Source organism: Paroedura picta, chromosome 2 (assembly GCF_049243985.1).
Source record: "Paroedura picta isolate Pp20150507F chromosome 2, Ppicta_v3.0, whole genome shotgun sequence".
NCBI lineage: Eukaryota > Metazoa > Chordata > Lepidosauria > Squamata > Gekkonidae > Paroedura > Paroedura picta.
The window spans coordinates 4,672,681-4,686,176 of record NC_135370.1 but is presented as its reverse complement, the minus strand read 5'-3'; the positions used below and the strand labels follow the sequence as shown (position 1 = coordinate 4,686,176).

General features: G+C 45.5%; 2 protein-coding genes across 3 annotated transcripts in view; both read right to left on the bottom strand.

Moving 5' to 3' along the window:
• Positions 1-4,167: 4,167 nt before the first annotated feature.
• On the bottom strand, positions 4,168-8,086 carry FAM237A (family with sequence similarity 237 member A). 2 transcript variants are annotated; one of them, XM_077319251.1, is made up of 2 exons: positions 7,678-8,086; positions 4,168-4,524 (listed from the first exon to the last, which is right to left on the bottom strand). In XM_077319251.1, exons 1-2 carry the CDS (start codon positions 8,084-8,086, stop codon positions 4,451-4,453), a joined length of 483 nt encoding a protein of 160 aa, XP_077175366.1. In that variant the 3' UTR covers positions 4,168-4,450. The 2 variants fall into 2 exon arrangements, with proteins under 2 accessions (XP_077175366.1, XP_077175368.1); XM_077319253.1 differs by having other exon boundaries at positions 7,729-8,086.
• Positions 7,972-13,496, bottom strand: part of ADAM23 (ADAM metallopeptidase domain 23) — a 155,050-nt gene continuing 149,525 nt past the window's right edge. The window contains exon 25 of the mRNA XM_077319249.1: positions 7,972-8,093. Coding sequence (XP_077175364.1) covers positions 8,047-8,093 — 47 coding nt within the window. The 3' untranslated portion in view covers positions 7,972-8,046. The remainder of the gene's footprint in view (positions 8,094-13,496) is intronic.

Genomic DNA, 13,496 nt, shown 5'->3' with positions numbered 1-13,496 from the left:
TGGCACTCTCTCCTGTGTTCTCCCTGCATTTAGCTGAAGGGATTACCCTTTTGGACTCACCTGCCAGCTGGCCCATCCTCTTCTGACACACAAAAATGGCTGCATATGAGTGTGACTTTTGAATAGTGTATACATCATATTTATGTAAGCCTAGATCTTATGGTAAATTCCTTGACTGGTTATTTTGGGAAGGAAGGGGAAACCTCAACCATATATGCATTATGCAGACTGAATTGTATGTGCACATAGCCTATTCTGACCTTCCACGTGGATGTCTGGGAGTATCAGGGAGACAGGAAATTCTGGTGAACAAGGCAAAAGGAACTGACCCTGATCAGATGTCCATGGACTACAATTCCCATGAGCCCCTGCCAAGCACCATGGTATCAGAGGCTCATGGGAATTGTAGTCTATAGTCATCTGGCAAGCCACAGTTTGGCACATGTAGAGAGAAAGACAGGACAGGACTCTCTGAACCTGACCAATAATTTATATATAAAGTTAAAAGTCTATTATACAGTAGAAGGTATTTTCCTTCTGTTCATCTGGTTATAAGCAAAATTACACACCCTCCCTATCCACTTGGCAAGAACAAGGGGCTTTTTGCACGCCTTCAAAATAGCACAATGGTTGCCAATTGAAAACGCTACTGATTTGCTGTTTTGCACAACGTCGTCGACAATCTGCCACACACCTGAAACCAATCTGCAAAAAGCGCTTCCTTGTAGCGCTTTCAGGGAAATCCCCAAAAGTGGATTCACCGTCCGGAAAGCGATACACTCCTGCAACCAATCTGCAACACTAGCGAAAAAGACCTGTGCGTTAACATTGTTGCAGTTTCTACAAAGTCCCTCCCCCTGGCTCTCTTCTCTGATCTTCCGGCGAAGCGATCGCCATTTTTTTTTCTCCGAGCGAGCGGGGATAAACGCACCAGCGAGCCTCTTTCAGTTTAGAGGCTTCCCCGGCTTCAGTTCCTCCCCTTCAGTCACTAAGCACAAAGAACAGAGAAGCCCGTTTGCTGATGTATTTTCCCTTTATTTTTTACACATTCATTCAGCCGAAAATTGGGCCCGTGAGAGGGGGGGGGGGATTTTTTTTTTCACTCGGAGGGAGCGTGGCAACGATCAAACGACAGCTCAAACACACCAGGCAGCTGGATGGGTCTCTCCATTGCAACGAATTAACACAGATTCGTTGCAATGGGTCTGTTTTTTTTTTTTTTAAACCTTTCTTAAAGGGAAAGGGGCTGTTTGGGAGCATGCTAACGGCTGCCCATTGGCTGCTTGACGGCCAGGGGCGGGACGAGCTCAGCAGTAGCGCTTCCTTTCTAGCGATTTCTGCCGAGACCGGAAGCCTGTGGGAAACGCTACAAAACGCAACTGGATTCCACTACAAAGGCAGGTATGCATAACGACGAATTCCACTATTTTAAATGGTGATTTTTCATTCAGTGACCAATTTGCTACAAAGATCCCGGTGCGTAAAGCCCCCAAGGATTTGAAGAAAGCTGCCCAGGTGGTTACTGCATTCTGATCAAACCAGCTGTCATTATTGTCCACCACTTGCGTTTCTCAGTGTCCCTTGCATGTGTGTTCTCTCTTGTGATTGTATGTGGAAGCCTGGATGTCCTGCTGCTCCTGCTGATTTTTTCATTTGCACCACATTTGGATTGTTTCATTTGAGAACAATCCAAGATTTTGTTACAGGACTTTGTAGGGTTGGAGCTTTACATAAAACGTCCACCGAATGGACTTCAGGGTTACAATAAACACACAGATGATGCTGCCTTCTACTGAATCAGACCATTGGTCCACCAACATCATTATGGCCTACTTGATTCACCAGGGTCTCAGGCAGAGGCCTGGTCCTTTTCACTGGAGATGCTGGCAATTGACCTTGGGACCTTCTGCATGCCAACCAGATGCTCTGCCATTGAGCTGAAAAGGACTAACCTTGGTCAGTTACTTTGGCACTCAGATGTTTTCATTGTCCTGTTAGTTCTGTCATCATTACCGCAAACAAAGGAGCTTCCTCTGCTAAGTGAATGGTGGAGATAGCTCAGTGATACTGTTGGGCCGTCCAGGCTGCCCTCCCAGTGTGCTGACCTGTTCAAGGCCTGTTGTATATTCAGGATGGGATTTGATCCCCCTTTTGCAAGGCTCTCAATAGTGCAGTAATTACAGAGCTCCTAGTGGGCATGCCAAAGTCCTCTGCAGAGTGGACAAGGCTATGTTCTCTTTGTTCCTCCAGCTTTCTGTGAGAGGGCACTGCCACTTGACTCTTGGGAGGACACTCTTGGTCTGTTCCAAGTGAACTGGACAGCTGGAATAATGTGAAACATTCCAAACATCCAGGCACTCTTCACTGTTCTCTCTGGCAAGACAAAACACAAAAGTTGTGTGTTTTTGTTAAGTTTGTTTTAGGCATTTTGTCCAAATTTCTAAAAAGGATTAACTGAATGCTTGAGAGGCAATGGCAATGACTATTACTGAACTTATTTGCTCAGTTAAAAAGGAATTCAATTTCCTACCATGTTTGCATGAGCAAACCAGTTGCTTGCCAGAATATGCATGAAACTGCTGATTCTGATTTCAGCTAATCTAAACTTATATAACATTTAAATATTTCTTAACAAGCTTTATGCTGCTGAGTGCATGCTTCTGTTTTGAGAAAAACTGACCATTTTAGAAAACACATCTTCAGATCTGTATGTGGTTAGAATACTTTCAGAGAAAACTCCTTGAAAAACCCAACCAAAACAAGGGCGTGAGAAAAAAGTGGGGAAAAGAAAGCAAGTAAGGATAATTCAAGGGAATACTAGACCAGTATTCACATTGTTTCATCTGTAAAAATTAGGTTAAAAAAATAAGGATTTTCACCCAGTTAAGTTGTTTACTTAGGGTCAGGGTTCTGTTATGTATGGCTCAGGGTGTGGCTTTTTTTTGGTTTAGCAGAAGCCTTAAGGCTGGGGAAGATCAGTGGCAGGGTTGGGAAGGGTCATGGAATGTTTCAATGGTTTTTTTCACATTATTTTACATGTCAAAATTTGGTTAAAAAATAAGGATTTTCACCCGGTTAAGTTCTCAACTTGTGGTTAGGGTTAAGTTATGTATGGTTCAGACTGATGTTTTTTGGTTTAGTGGTAGTGTTTGGGCCAGGAAGGAAGCAGTGGAATGGTATGGAAAGTCCGTGGTACGTTTAGATATTTTTGACAGTTTGGTGTAGTGGTTAGGAGTACAGACTTCTAATCTGGCATGCCGGGTTCGATTCTGCACTCCCCCACATGCAGCCAGCTGGGTGACCTTGGGCTCGCCACGGCCCTGATAAAACTGTTCTGACCGGGCAGTGATATCAGGGCTCTCTCAGCCTCACCCACCCCACAGGGTGTCTGTTGTGAGGAGAGGAAAGGGAAGGCGACTGTAAGCCGCTTTGAGCCTCCTTCGGGTAGGGAAAAGCGGCATATAAGAACCAACTCTTCTTCTTCTTCTTCTAAACCACTCCGCAGGAGCGGTAGTAATAAAGCGCTAAGGGCAATGTGGGAGGAGAAAGGGGGTTGTTGAGGGGGAACGGAAGCATTGCTCTGTGCAGACCCTGCCAACAGCTCTTCACCATGAGGACAGACAATGCATGATTAAAGTACAGCATCTGCTGCCAGAGGATGTAGGGACAGCTGCAAGCACAGATGGCTTTAAAAGTGACATATTTGTTACATTTCCATACTACCCTTCCCAAGGGCCCAGGGCGGTTTACCTATGGTGACTAAAGGGAACCCTGAGATGCAGTGAGCCTCTGAATACATCCCTAGGGGGATGTTGAATACAACATCAGGGGGAGGCCTTAGCCTCTCTGCCCTGTTTGTTGACCCTCCAAAGGAACTGGTTGGCCACTGTGTGAAACCGGATGCTGGACTAGATGGATCACTGCTGATTCAACAGGGTTCTCCTTATCAGCCCAGAATGGGGCATGCTCCCAATATGAGGGCAACCTCAATCCCTGTTCATCGAATAGAACTTACAGATGCAGAAAGAAAAACTTGACCAGCTGCTTATGAACCATGCACTTTATTGAACAGGATTCCAGGGCCCCAGACCTAAAACAAGCAGCAGGTAAACCCAGTCCCCACTGACCATCACCCTGAAGTTTATCAGAGTACTCAAGGTCCTAACCCAGCAGCAAGCATCTCCAGCTAAGTCCTGTTAAAAGAAATGGAGGCCACCCAAAGCATCCATCTAGCCAACTGCACTGGGATTTCATTTTGCAGCTGGTTTTTGTTGTTGCTAGAGCCAAAGAGGACAGGCGTTCTCACAACTATAAATGCAATGAAAGTTCTTAAAAATATATCACTGGGAATGGCATTGTTTAAAAAAAAATCAGAAAACAACCAGAGAATTCTACGCTTCTTTCTTCTTAACTTGATTCTTCTGAGTAAAGCTGGCTCACTCCTGTGCACTTAGATGTTTAGTATATCTTCATTCAGTTGTTTCTTCTTGGATACAGGAACTGCCTGCATCTGTGAAAAAATCCCTAGATATTGGGAGGAAAAGCAACATGAAAACATATTTCTGACGCAGTCAGGTATTCCATTTCCCTGACATTATCTGTTTTGTTTATTGGGGGCTAACTTGGAGTCAAAAGAAACCTGAGTAAGCTAAATAACCAGTACAACAAATTAACCAAGTGGATGGGCCTATTACCAAACGAGTGAGCGGGTATCGAGTGCTATTGCTGGCCTGGAGGTTCATAGCGGGCCCAAGGGCTCTGCCGTTGGTCTTCCCACTTTTGGAAGATCACCCTGTTGTGTGCTGCTTACTTGCATTTCGAGTGGTTTCTGTCTTCTCGTTCTGCATGCACAGCCTCTAATTTGAATTAGGATCCCCATTTCTCTCATGTGCATCCACGGAAAAGACTTTCTGATCATGAATGCAACATTGAGGGGGCTAAACCTACATTACAGTGACTTTGAGTACGTGCACTAAGATTGCCTCCTACACAGATCTGGGCCATCGGAATATCCTGAAGTGAGATCACTCAGAGCACCACAAAAGGCCCCATTAAGTCACCTGTGGTTGAGCAACCGAAAAAGGCAAGGTAAGTAAAATTCTTAAACAGAGCCTGGAGAGCCATCTGAGGGAGAGGCTGATTCTGTGAAGGCAAAGGGGAGGCAGGTTACAGTAGATGAGCGATTGGGATGTGAGTGTCCTGCCTAGTGCAGGGGGTTGGACTAGATGACCCAGGAGGTCCCAACTCTATTATTCTATGATGATTCTATGAAGTACGGATGCAAAATGGTCCAAAACTCAATCAAGTGAAAATTGCTCTGTAGTTAGGCAGGCATCGAAAGACCTCAGTTATATTTTCACTGTGCCCCAATGTGGCCCTAAGTGTTCTTTTTATATCCTCATGCCGTGGAGCCAAGTGAGACGTTACAGCATTTATGGGTCTGACCCCTGAACGCTGATGCCATTTTAGAGATGGCCATGCATAAAGGCTGCAAGGACCCAATCCAGGCCCAGGCGATATGTCTCCCCCAGTCCTTATTCCATTGCCAGAACAGTTGTTTTGACGCTTGAAAAGGCACAGGGCTGCCAGATTACCTGGGCCCAAACAGAAGCAGACATTGCAGCATCCCTAAATGCCTGAGCTCCTTTCTAAAACAATGGCGTGAGCTTCTGTGGGGGTCCCCTGTGGGCACCGTAACAGACATTTGTTAGTTTATTCTTCAAATCTAGATGCCATCCTTCCCTGAAGGCCCAGGGTAGCTGACAATGGTTTGTAATTTACAGTGGTTAAAACAATTTAAAGCTAATAACTGACATTTCAAACTAATAGTTTAGCTCTCCATTCTGAAGAAAATTAACATATCAGTACATCTTTTTAAAAAACAAAACAAGAACCAGTATCCAACTTCAATGAAACGCAGAGGGATCCTTCCTCTTTACGGCTTAGCAGTTTATTTCATATTCGTAAGATTCCTTGTTCGTGTCTAATCCTGATTGCCCTTAAACCACAATCTGAAGAATAAAGATAGAGTCGTAAGTGTAGAGGACAAGAGACTCCCCAGCACAGCTTGTCCCTTGCAGGGATGCTTCCACGCGTGGGTGGAGATGGATGGGGCCAATAACTAGTCTCTTTTATAATTATTTCTTTTCACAACTGGGAAAGTGCCATTAATTACTAATATGGACAGTTTTATTTCTCCAACTAGTTTCAAAGCCTCTTCGTAAGAACGGGCTTTGAAAGGGTCCTCCCTGTCAGCATCCCGGCTGCTTTGCAGGCCGTTGGGAAGCGTTGAGGGCAAGGAGGGGGTCGGGGGGGAGAGGGGGGGAGAGGGAGCGCTTCCTGGGGGCCTGGCAAGCACACCTGGCATCTCTGAGAGGCCCTGCGTGTGCTTGCCAGGCCCCCGGGAACCATGCTCTCTCTCCCAACCTCACCCTGCAGAGGGATGACTTTCCGGGGGCCTGGCAAGCACACGCGGGGCCTCTGTGAAGCACTCCCTCTCCCCCCCCCCCATGTCCAGACGGCTTCCCGGGGGCAGGGAAAGTGCACCGAGTGAAAAAGACTGATTAGCTGTTTAGCAAATTATCATGTTAGCTGTTTAGCAAATTATGGCTTAATTTGGATATTATGACACAATTTACTAATTTACCACTATTTGCTTTTGCTTTATATCTCCACAGTTATGATGGTGGATTGTTTAGTCTGAGAAAGAGTGCTTGCACTCAAAATAAATCTTTGTTGGTCTTAAAGGTGCTATTAGATTCTATTTCTGTCATACGACTTCAGACCAACACAGCTACCCACTTGAATCTATCACAGTCTGAAGAGTTTTAAACCATATCAATAAAGTGGCCAGATTGGGGTTGTGAAATACCTCGAGATTTTGGAGGTTAGCCTGAGAAGGGAGGAGAGGGACTTCAATGGGGTCTCATGCCATAGTGTTCACCTTCAAAAGTGGTCATTTTTTCCAGGTGAACTGATCTCTGTCATCTAGAGTTCAGTTGGAATCCTAGGAGATTTCCAGCCATAAGATGGAAGCTTTTTATAGAATTTGAGAGCTTTCAAAACATTTTTAAAAACAGCTACTCAGTTCAGTAAACCATCTTGGGTGTAATGCCCTGGGAATTTGTTGACATGTGTTCTGCCACATCACAGCTCCTGCAATTGAAAGGGTTATTCAACAGATTTCTAGTCAACCTTTCAAAGAGCGACCATCTTATGGACAAGCCATCACTGTCCCATTTTCATCATGTGGACCACATGAACCCACCTGAAACTGCCTTCTGCTGAATTCGACCCTTGGCCCCTCAAGGTCAGGCTGACAGGTGCTCTCCAGGGTTTCACCTTTAAGACCAACCAATCTTGGTTGGTCTTAAAGGTGCCCCTAGACTCTGGTTTCTTTGTGCTCCTTCAGACCAACACGGCTACTCATTTGAGCCATGCAACCAGCGGTAATATCTGGCCCTTCTGTGCTATTCCACTCTAACCCACCTGGGGACTGAGTTCCTATGACTGAGATCCTTCCCATGACAGCATCACCCTTTCTGGTAACGAGAAATTCTAACATTGGAGGAAGGGTTGGCACGGACGCTGTCCACATGGCCCTGGGTTTCCTATGTCAAATAAATATTATATGCACTGTTGTACACAAGAAAAACAGAGTGGCTTCAGAGTAATAACCTTGCTTGCTCCGTGTGATCCAAGACGGAAGAGTTGCAGTTTTGGGCTGACCTTCATCCAGTTGCCTTTTCCCAAGGCCGTGGGTCCTGGAAAGGACACAGTCCACATAGATGTCCCAGAAAAGCTGTGCCAGATCCCAGAACAGTGCCCCGTGCTTCAGGTTATCAGATGACTTCAAGAAGAGCATGAAGTCCCAAAAGCCGCCGACAGAGTCCGAAATAGGAGGCTTCCTCATCTCCAGCAAGGTGGTTGAGGAGGATTCCCAGCACTGGGGGTCAGCTCGGCTGAGAGCCAGCGGGTCAATCGGGCTATGGCAGAAGAATGGCACCACATACAACACCCCCATAATGAAAAGAGAGGAGATGAATCTCATTTTGCAGTGTGTCTTCCTTGAGATCTCAGAATCCATAGGGTTTCTGAAACCCAACAAGAACAAAAATAGTGTAACAGTCCACCACAGAAACCTGAACAGCGCACACAAATATACAACTCTTTTCTTTCTAGTTAACATTTTAGTTGTCAATGCCAGTTCTCTGCCCTCTTCTTATCATGCACCGAAAATAATGGAATTTGGATTTTGTGACCAGTAAAGGTAACTGAAGGGTGTCCCCAAAGCAGCCCTCACAGTGCTCATATGTAACAGAGCTTATTTTTTCAGAACACGCCTGTATCTTCTCCTTCTTACAGAATAAAACGTGATCATATATATATTTTTGAACTCTAAGTTATCAATGAAAACCCAGCCAAAGATAAAAACAGAAAACGTCAAGCAGATCAAAATTAGTCACACAGATTTTGAGGAACAGATTGTACAAATGATGCTAATGCAGGTGAGGGAAGCTCCTGTCACAGTTTACGGGGAACCCTGGTGCAGTTTTCAAAGCAGGAGGTATTTAGAGGTGGTTTGCCATTGTCTGACTCTGCATTGTACCCCCAGCCTTCCTGGTGGTCTCCCAACCAAATACTAACTTCAGAGGATCCTGCTTAGCTTCCAAGAACTGTTGAAATCAAGCTTGGCTAGGCCATCCAGATCAGGGATAATTAGGGATGGGCACAAACCAGGAAAATCTGATTTGGTTCATGGTTAGTGGCATGCCCAGTTCACAAACATTTAAGAGCTAAACCTCATGGTTCGGTTCATGAGTTTAATGATACAGTTGAACCAGCCCTCTAGCATGTTAATGACCCATAACTTGCAGTGGATCTCCAGCTGACTCTACCAGCCCTCCAAGTTTGGTGAGGATAGGATTTATGAGGTCCAAATTACAGTTGCCAAAGAAGACGCCCCCAGGAAAGTGCTTTCTGGGGAAAGGACAAGTGTAAATAGAGAGTAATAGGCCTATTGAGAGGGGACATGATAGCCCTTTTTAAGTACTTGAAAGGTTGTCACTTGGAGGAGGGCAGGATGCTGTTTCTGCTGGCTGCAGAGGAGAGGACACGCAGTAATGGGTTTAAACTTCAAGCACAACGATATAGGCTAGATATCAGGAAAAAGTTTTTCACAGTCAGAGTAGTTCAGCAGTGGAATAGGCTGCCTAAGGAGGTGGTGAGCTCCCCCTCACTGGCAGTCTTCAAGCAAAGGTTGGATACACACTTTTCTTGGATGCTTTAGGATGCTTAGGGCTAATCCTGCATTGAGCAGGGGGTTGGACTAGATGGCCTGCATGGCCCCTTCCAACTCTATGATTCTATGATTCTATGATTCTATCTGGGAGAGTAATCTCCCAGATAGAGAGTAATAGAACTTTGCTGGACAGGGGAAGGAGAGTGGGTTATATATTTATTATCCACCATTGTGATATTGTGTTTTAATTACGTTTTAATGGGTTTGATGGGATTTTAATGTTTTTATGAATTCTGTAAACTGCCACGAGACATTCTGTAAACTGCCACGGTATATAAATATTAAAATAAATAAATAGGTTCAGGAGTGAATAGAAAGGATTCTGTGCAAGCTAGATATGCCAAATTTTCTGGAGATCTCTGGCTGATTTTCCTCTACCTGCCCTCTATATTTGGTGAGGATTGGAGTTACAGGGCCTGAGTTATGTCCCTCCCCCAGAAGGTGCTCCATTCTCAATAGTTTCCAATGGAGGAAAAAACAGCAAAAAAGCAAGAACAGCATCAAACAGCAGAACAGCATCAAAGTCCCTGAGAATCTCTGCAGTAGCAAGCCCAGCAGAATCAGTGCCACTGTGGCACTGTGACGGTACAAACCCAACAGGACTAAGGTCAAACAAAACAATCTCTGTGTAGAAACTGAAGGTGGAGAAGCACTTTTGCAAACCCAGCAGAGCCAGTGCAATGTACTACTGCAGAATTCAGTGCCATTGTGGCCATGCCAGGTCAACAGTACTGATGTGAAGCACAGAATCACACTCCAGGTGTGGGTGGGGGTAAGCCCAGCAGAAGGGATATACCAAAAGGACCGACAGCATTGTCCTTGTGAAAGAATGGGAGAGGCTTGAAGGCCCATTGAATATAATGAAAGCTTACAATGCCAATTGTCTTGCATGAGTTCCATTAAAAATATTACAACATAAAATAGTTACAATGAAAATGTGGAGTGGATTTTCATTTAATGTACATGGGCCCAGATAAACTGCACTGGGGCTGGAATGGCAGGCCACAGAGTGAAATGACTGTCCTCCAACTGGAAGGACAGCCTCTGGGAGTGGCAGGCAAGTACAATGATGGCACCAAAGTGCCCTGCAACTAGAAAGAAAGCCCCCAGGTTAAGAACAGAAGTCTAGTGGCACTGGAATGATACACTGCAGAGTGGAGTAGTGGCCCCTGGGAGTAGCAGAAGTGTTCCAGAGCTGAAGTGGCAAGCCTCCAAAATGGAATCACAGTCCCTGGGAGGAGTAGCAGTGTTTGGGGGCTTTAATGATGGCCCCTAGGAGTAACAAAAACAAATCAAAGTGTTCTTCAGGCCTCCTAATTGTTCCCAATGGGCAATCCTTTCATTCCTTTCAGTACACCCTCAGCAGAACCTAGTGCCATTGTGGCAATGTCAGCTCAACAGGACTCATACTCCTAGTGGGGAAGGGGTTGCAAGACCAGCAGAATCAGTGCCAGTGAGGCCATGTCAGCTCAGCAGGGCGGATGTGAAGCACAGAATCACACTCCAAGTGGCAGGGGTAGGGATTGCAAGCCCAGTGCCCAGCAGAACTCTGACAATACAAGCAAAAGGAGGACTAATATCAAACCAGAGGATTCCTGCAGTTACAATGTGCTGAATGTCCAGCAGAACTCAGTGCCACTGGCATTGGAAGAATTGCTCTCAAACCACAGATTTATACGAAAGGAAGGAAGCAGATTTTGCTAGCTCTGTGCAAGAAAATGAGAAGGGAACTCAGGAAGCATTGGGAAGTGGTGGGGAACCCTCTTGAAATTGATGACTCATTTGAAACTAACCAAAGTTTTTCTAAGGCTGGAGACTTCTTCACCCCAATTGTTTTGAAATTTGGTAAACATTTTGATTGAGCAGAGACAGTCTTTTGGAAATGTATCCATTAACAAACTGGCACAAACCTGGGAAGTTCATGGAAAGTTCATGCTGGTTGACCTGCCAGAGACAAGTGAAAGTTCATCATGACTCTTACTTTGTGAACTGGTTCATGCCCATTCCTAGGGAGGATGCTCAATATCAACTCTGGCATTTAAAAGCAAGCAGGTGAGCCTGAAGGTGGAAGATGTTCCACAGGAGAAGAGACATTATATGTTTGTTTGTTTGTTTGTTTATTTGTTCGATTTATTTCCCACCGCTCCCTGAGGGTTCATGGTGGGTTACAATTCATTAAAACCCCAATAAAACCCCATAGACAATAAAATAGTCCCTACAGCAAGTGACAAGAGGACCCGGCGGAAAACCACCTAATACCTAATACCATCTTAAGGGGGAGGGAAAAAGAGAGAGGCAAGAAGGGAGAGGGTGCTGATGGAATACGCTACCACCACTTCTGGGGAGGGGGCACTGATCTACCTGGCTGCCCAGCCTCACCCATAGACCTGGCGGAAGAGCTCCATTTTGCAGGCCCTGCGGAAAGCTGATAGCTCCCACAGGGCTCACAGCTCCTCCAGGAGCTCATTCCACCAGGTCGGGGCCAGGACCGAAATGGCCCTGGCCCTGGTAGAGGCCAGGCACGCTTCCAAGGGGCCGGGAACGACCAAGAGATTTGTACCTGCAGAGCATAAGGCCCTGCGAGGGGGCATAGGGTGACAGGTGGTCCCTCAGATATACGGGGCCCAGACTGCAGATGACCTTAAAGGTCAAAACCAAAACTAATGATATCGCCCCTGTATGGCCCCTTCCAAGTCTATGATTCTATGATCTATCCATTAGAGGCAGTAAACAACAGGTGTAAATAAAGTTACAAGGGAAATAGGTTAAACATAGGCTGGACCTTGTTGATTTATTCGTGCCATCTAAGTCAATTCCCCTCCTCATTACACTGGCATTCTGCAGATCTCATGACCACTTGGCCCCAGCATAGCCTTTTGGGAGGTCCAAGGGCCTGCTCTTTCCCTTCTCATTAAAAACAAAAATATCTGGTTGCATCCAGCTCAAGAGCAAAGTGACTTTAAAACTTGGTCATTATGACAGTGAAGATAGATATATAACCCATGTTTGAGAGGCTCTCTGTCATGGCACCTCCTGAATGCAGAATAAGTGCTAGAATTCGCCATGTGTGTTAAGGGGAGAAAAACATGGAGTAATAATTGCATCCTGCCCATGTTCTTGAGCCCTTTTCATGTCTGTGCCTATTATGCCTGCCCTTGCCTTTGTTAGCCAGGAGTGAAATGATGCTGCCAGGAAGAGGTCTGTGTGTATGCTCTTGTTTGCTCAAGTGCATAGCAATGATCCTTCTTTTCCGCCAAGAGTGCTGTTTCTGAAGCCCATGAAAGGACAGAGATCTGTCCAGGGTGCTGAAGTGTATCATTTGTATGCAGGCAGGACAGCTTTGATCTCCCTGTTCCCCTTTCTTGTCTTGTGCTCCTTTGCCATCCCATCATGCAGACATGCACTCTGCCTCTCTCTCCTTCTCTCACCTCCCAATTTCCCAATATCCCACTTGCTTGAAATTCCACTTCTCCAACATTCAACATTATCCAACGTTGTTATGCATTTTAGGGGGAAAGAAGCTGCATGCTTAGAGCTCTACCCCTCCCAAGAACCTTGCACACTCTGGCAGTTCAAGAGCTCTCCTGGGAGATGAATGGTCTGTTTGCTTCCCTGCTGCGGTGGAATAAATATCATTAAGTGATCCACTTACCTCTCCGGATCCGAGGCAGGGCAATTTGTCAGTCTCCAGAATGGATAAGTTAAATATTCTCTGTCTTAACTTTCTCCTGGAAATCTGAAGACTACTCTTGCTTTTTCTCTCCTTTTCTTTTCTGGTTTCCCCCCTATAAAGCTGTAGGAGTGAATGGTTTCTTTTGGTCTTACGTCAAAGCTCTGTACAAAATCCCTCACCCCTTTCAGATTCAGTCCCCGAAGCAGATTATTGTATAGCCCTCCTACGGTTTACGGTTTGTTTTTCTATGCACTCCAAAAGAAACTTAATCCAATTTCTGCACAGAGAAATCTTGATTGAAACCATTCAAGACCACTGATAGTTCTTCGTCCCCAAATCCTGCTCCTAATAATAACAACAGACAGGGTGTCAACCCAGCTGTGAGCAGGATGGAATGTAAAAAAGCAGATGTGTTAACCAGTAACAAATTTCCAACTGGATTGCAGGGAAGCCAGCTTTTCTATCAGTTTACAGGACTCCTTTTAAAGATAGCACAATGCTGCATTTCCCTGCAGGTGCCCT

What these genes read in the sequence shown, in the direction of transcription:
- FAM237A (XM_077319251.1), bottom strand. Translation starts at nt 8,086, where the DNA reads ATGGATTCTGAGATCTCAAGGAAGACACACTGCAAAATGAGATTCATC. An exon ending in GATCACACGGAGCAAGCAAG is followed by an intron (nt 4,525 to 7,677) that starts GTTATTACTCTG and finishes CCCAATATCTAG; the next exon opens with GGATTTTTTCACAGATGCAG.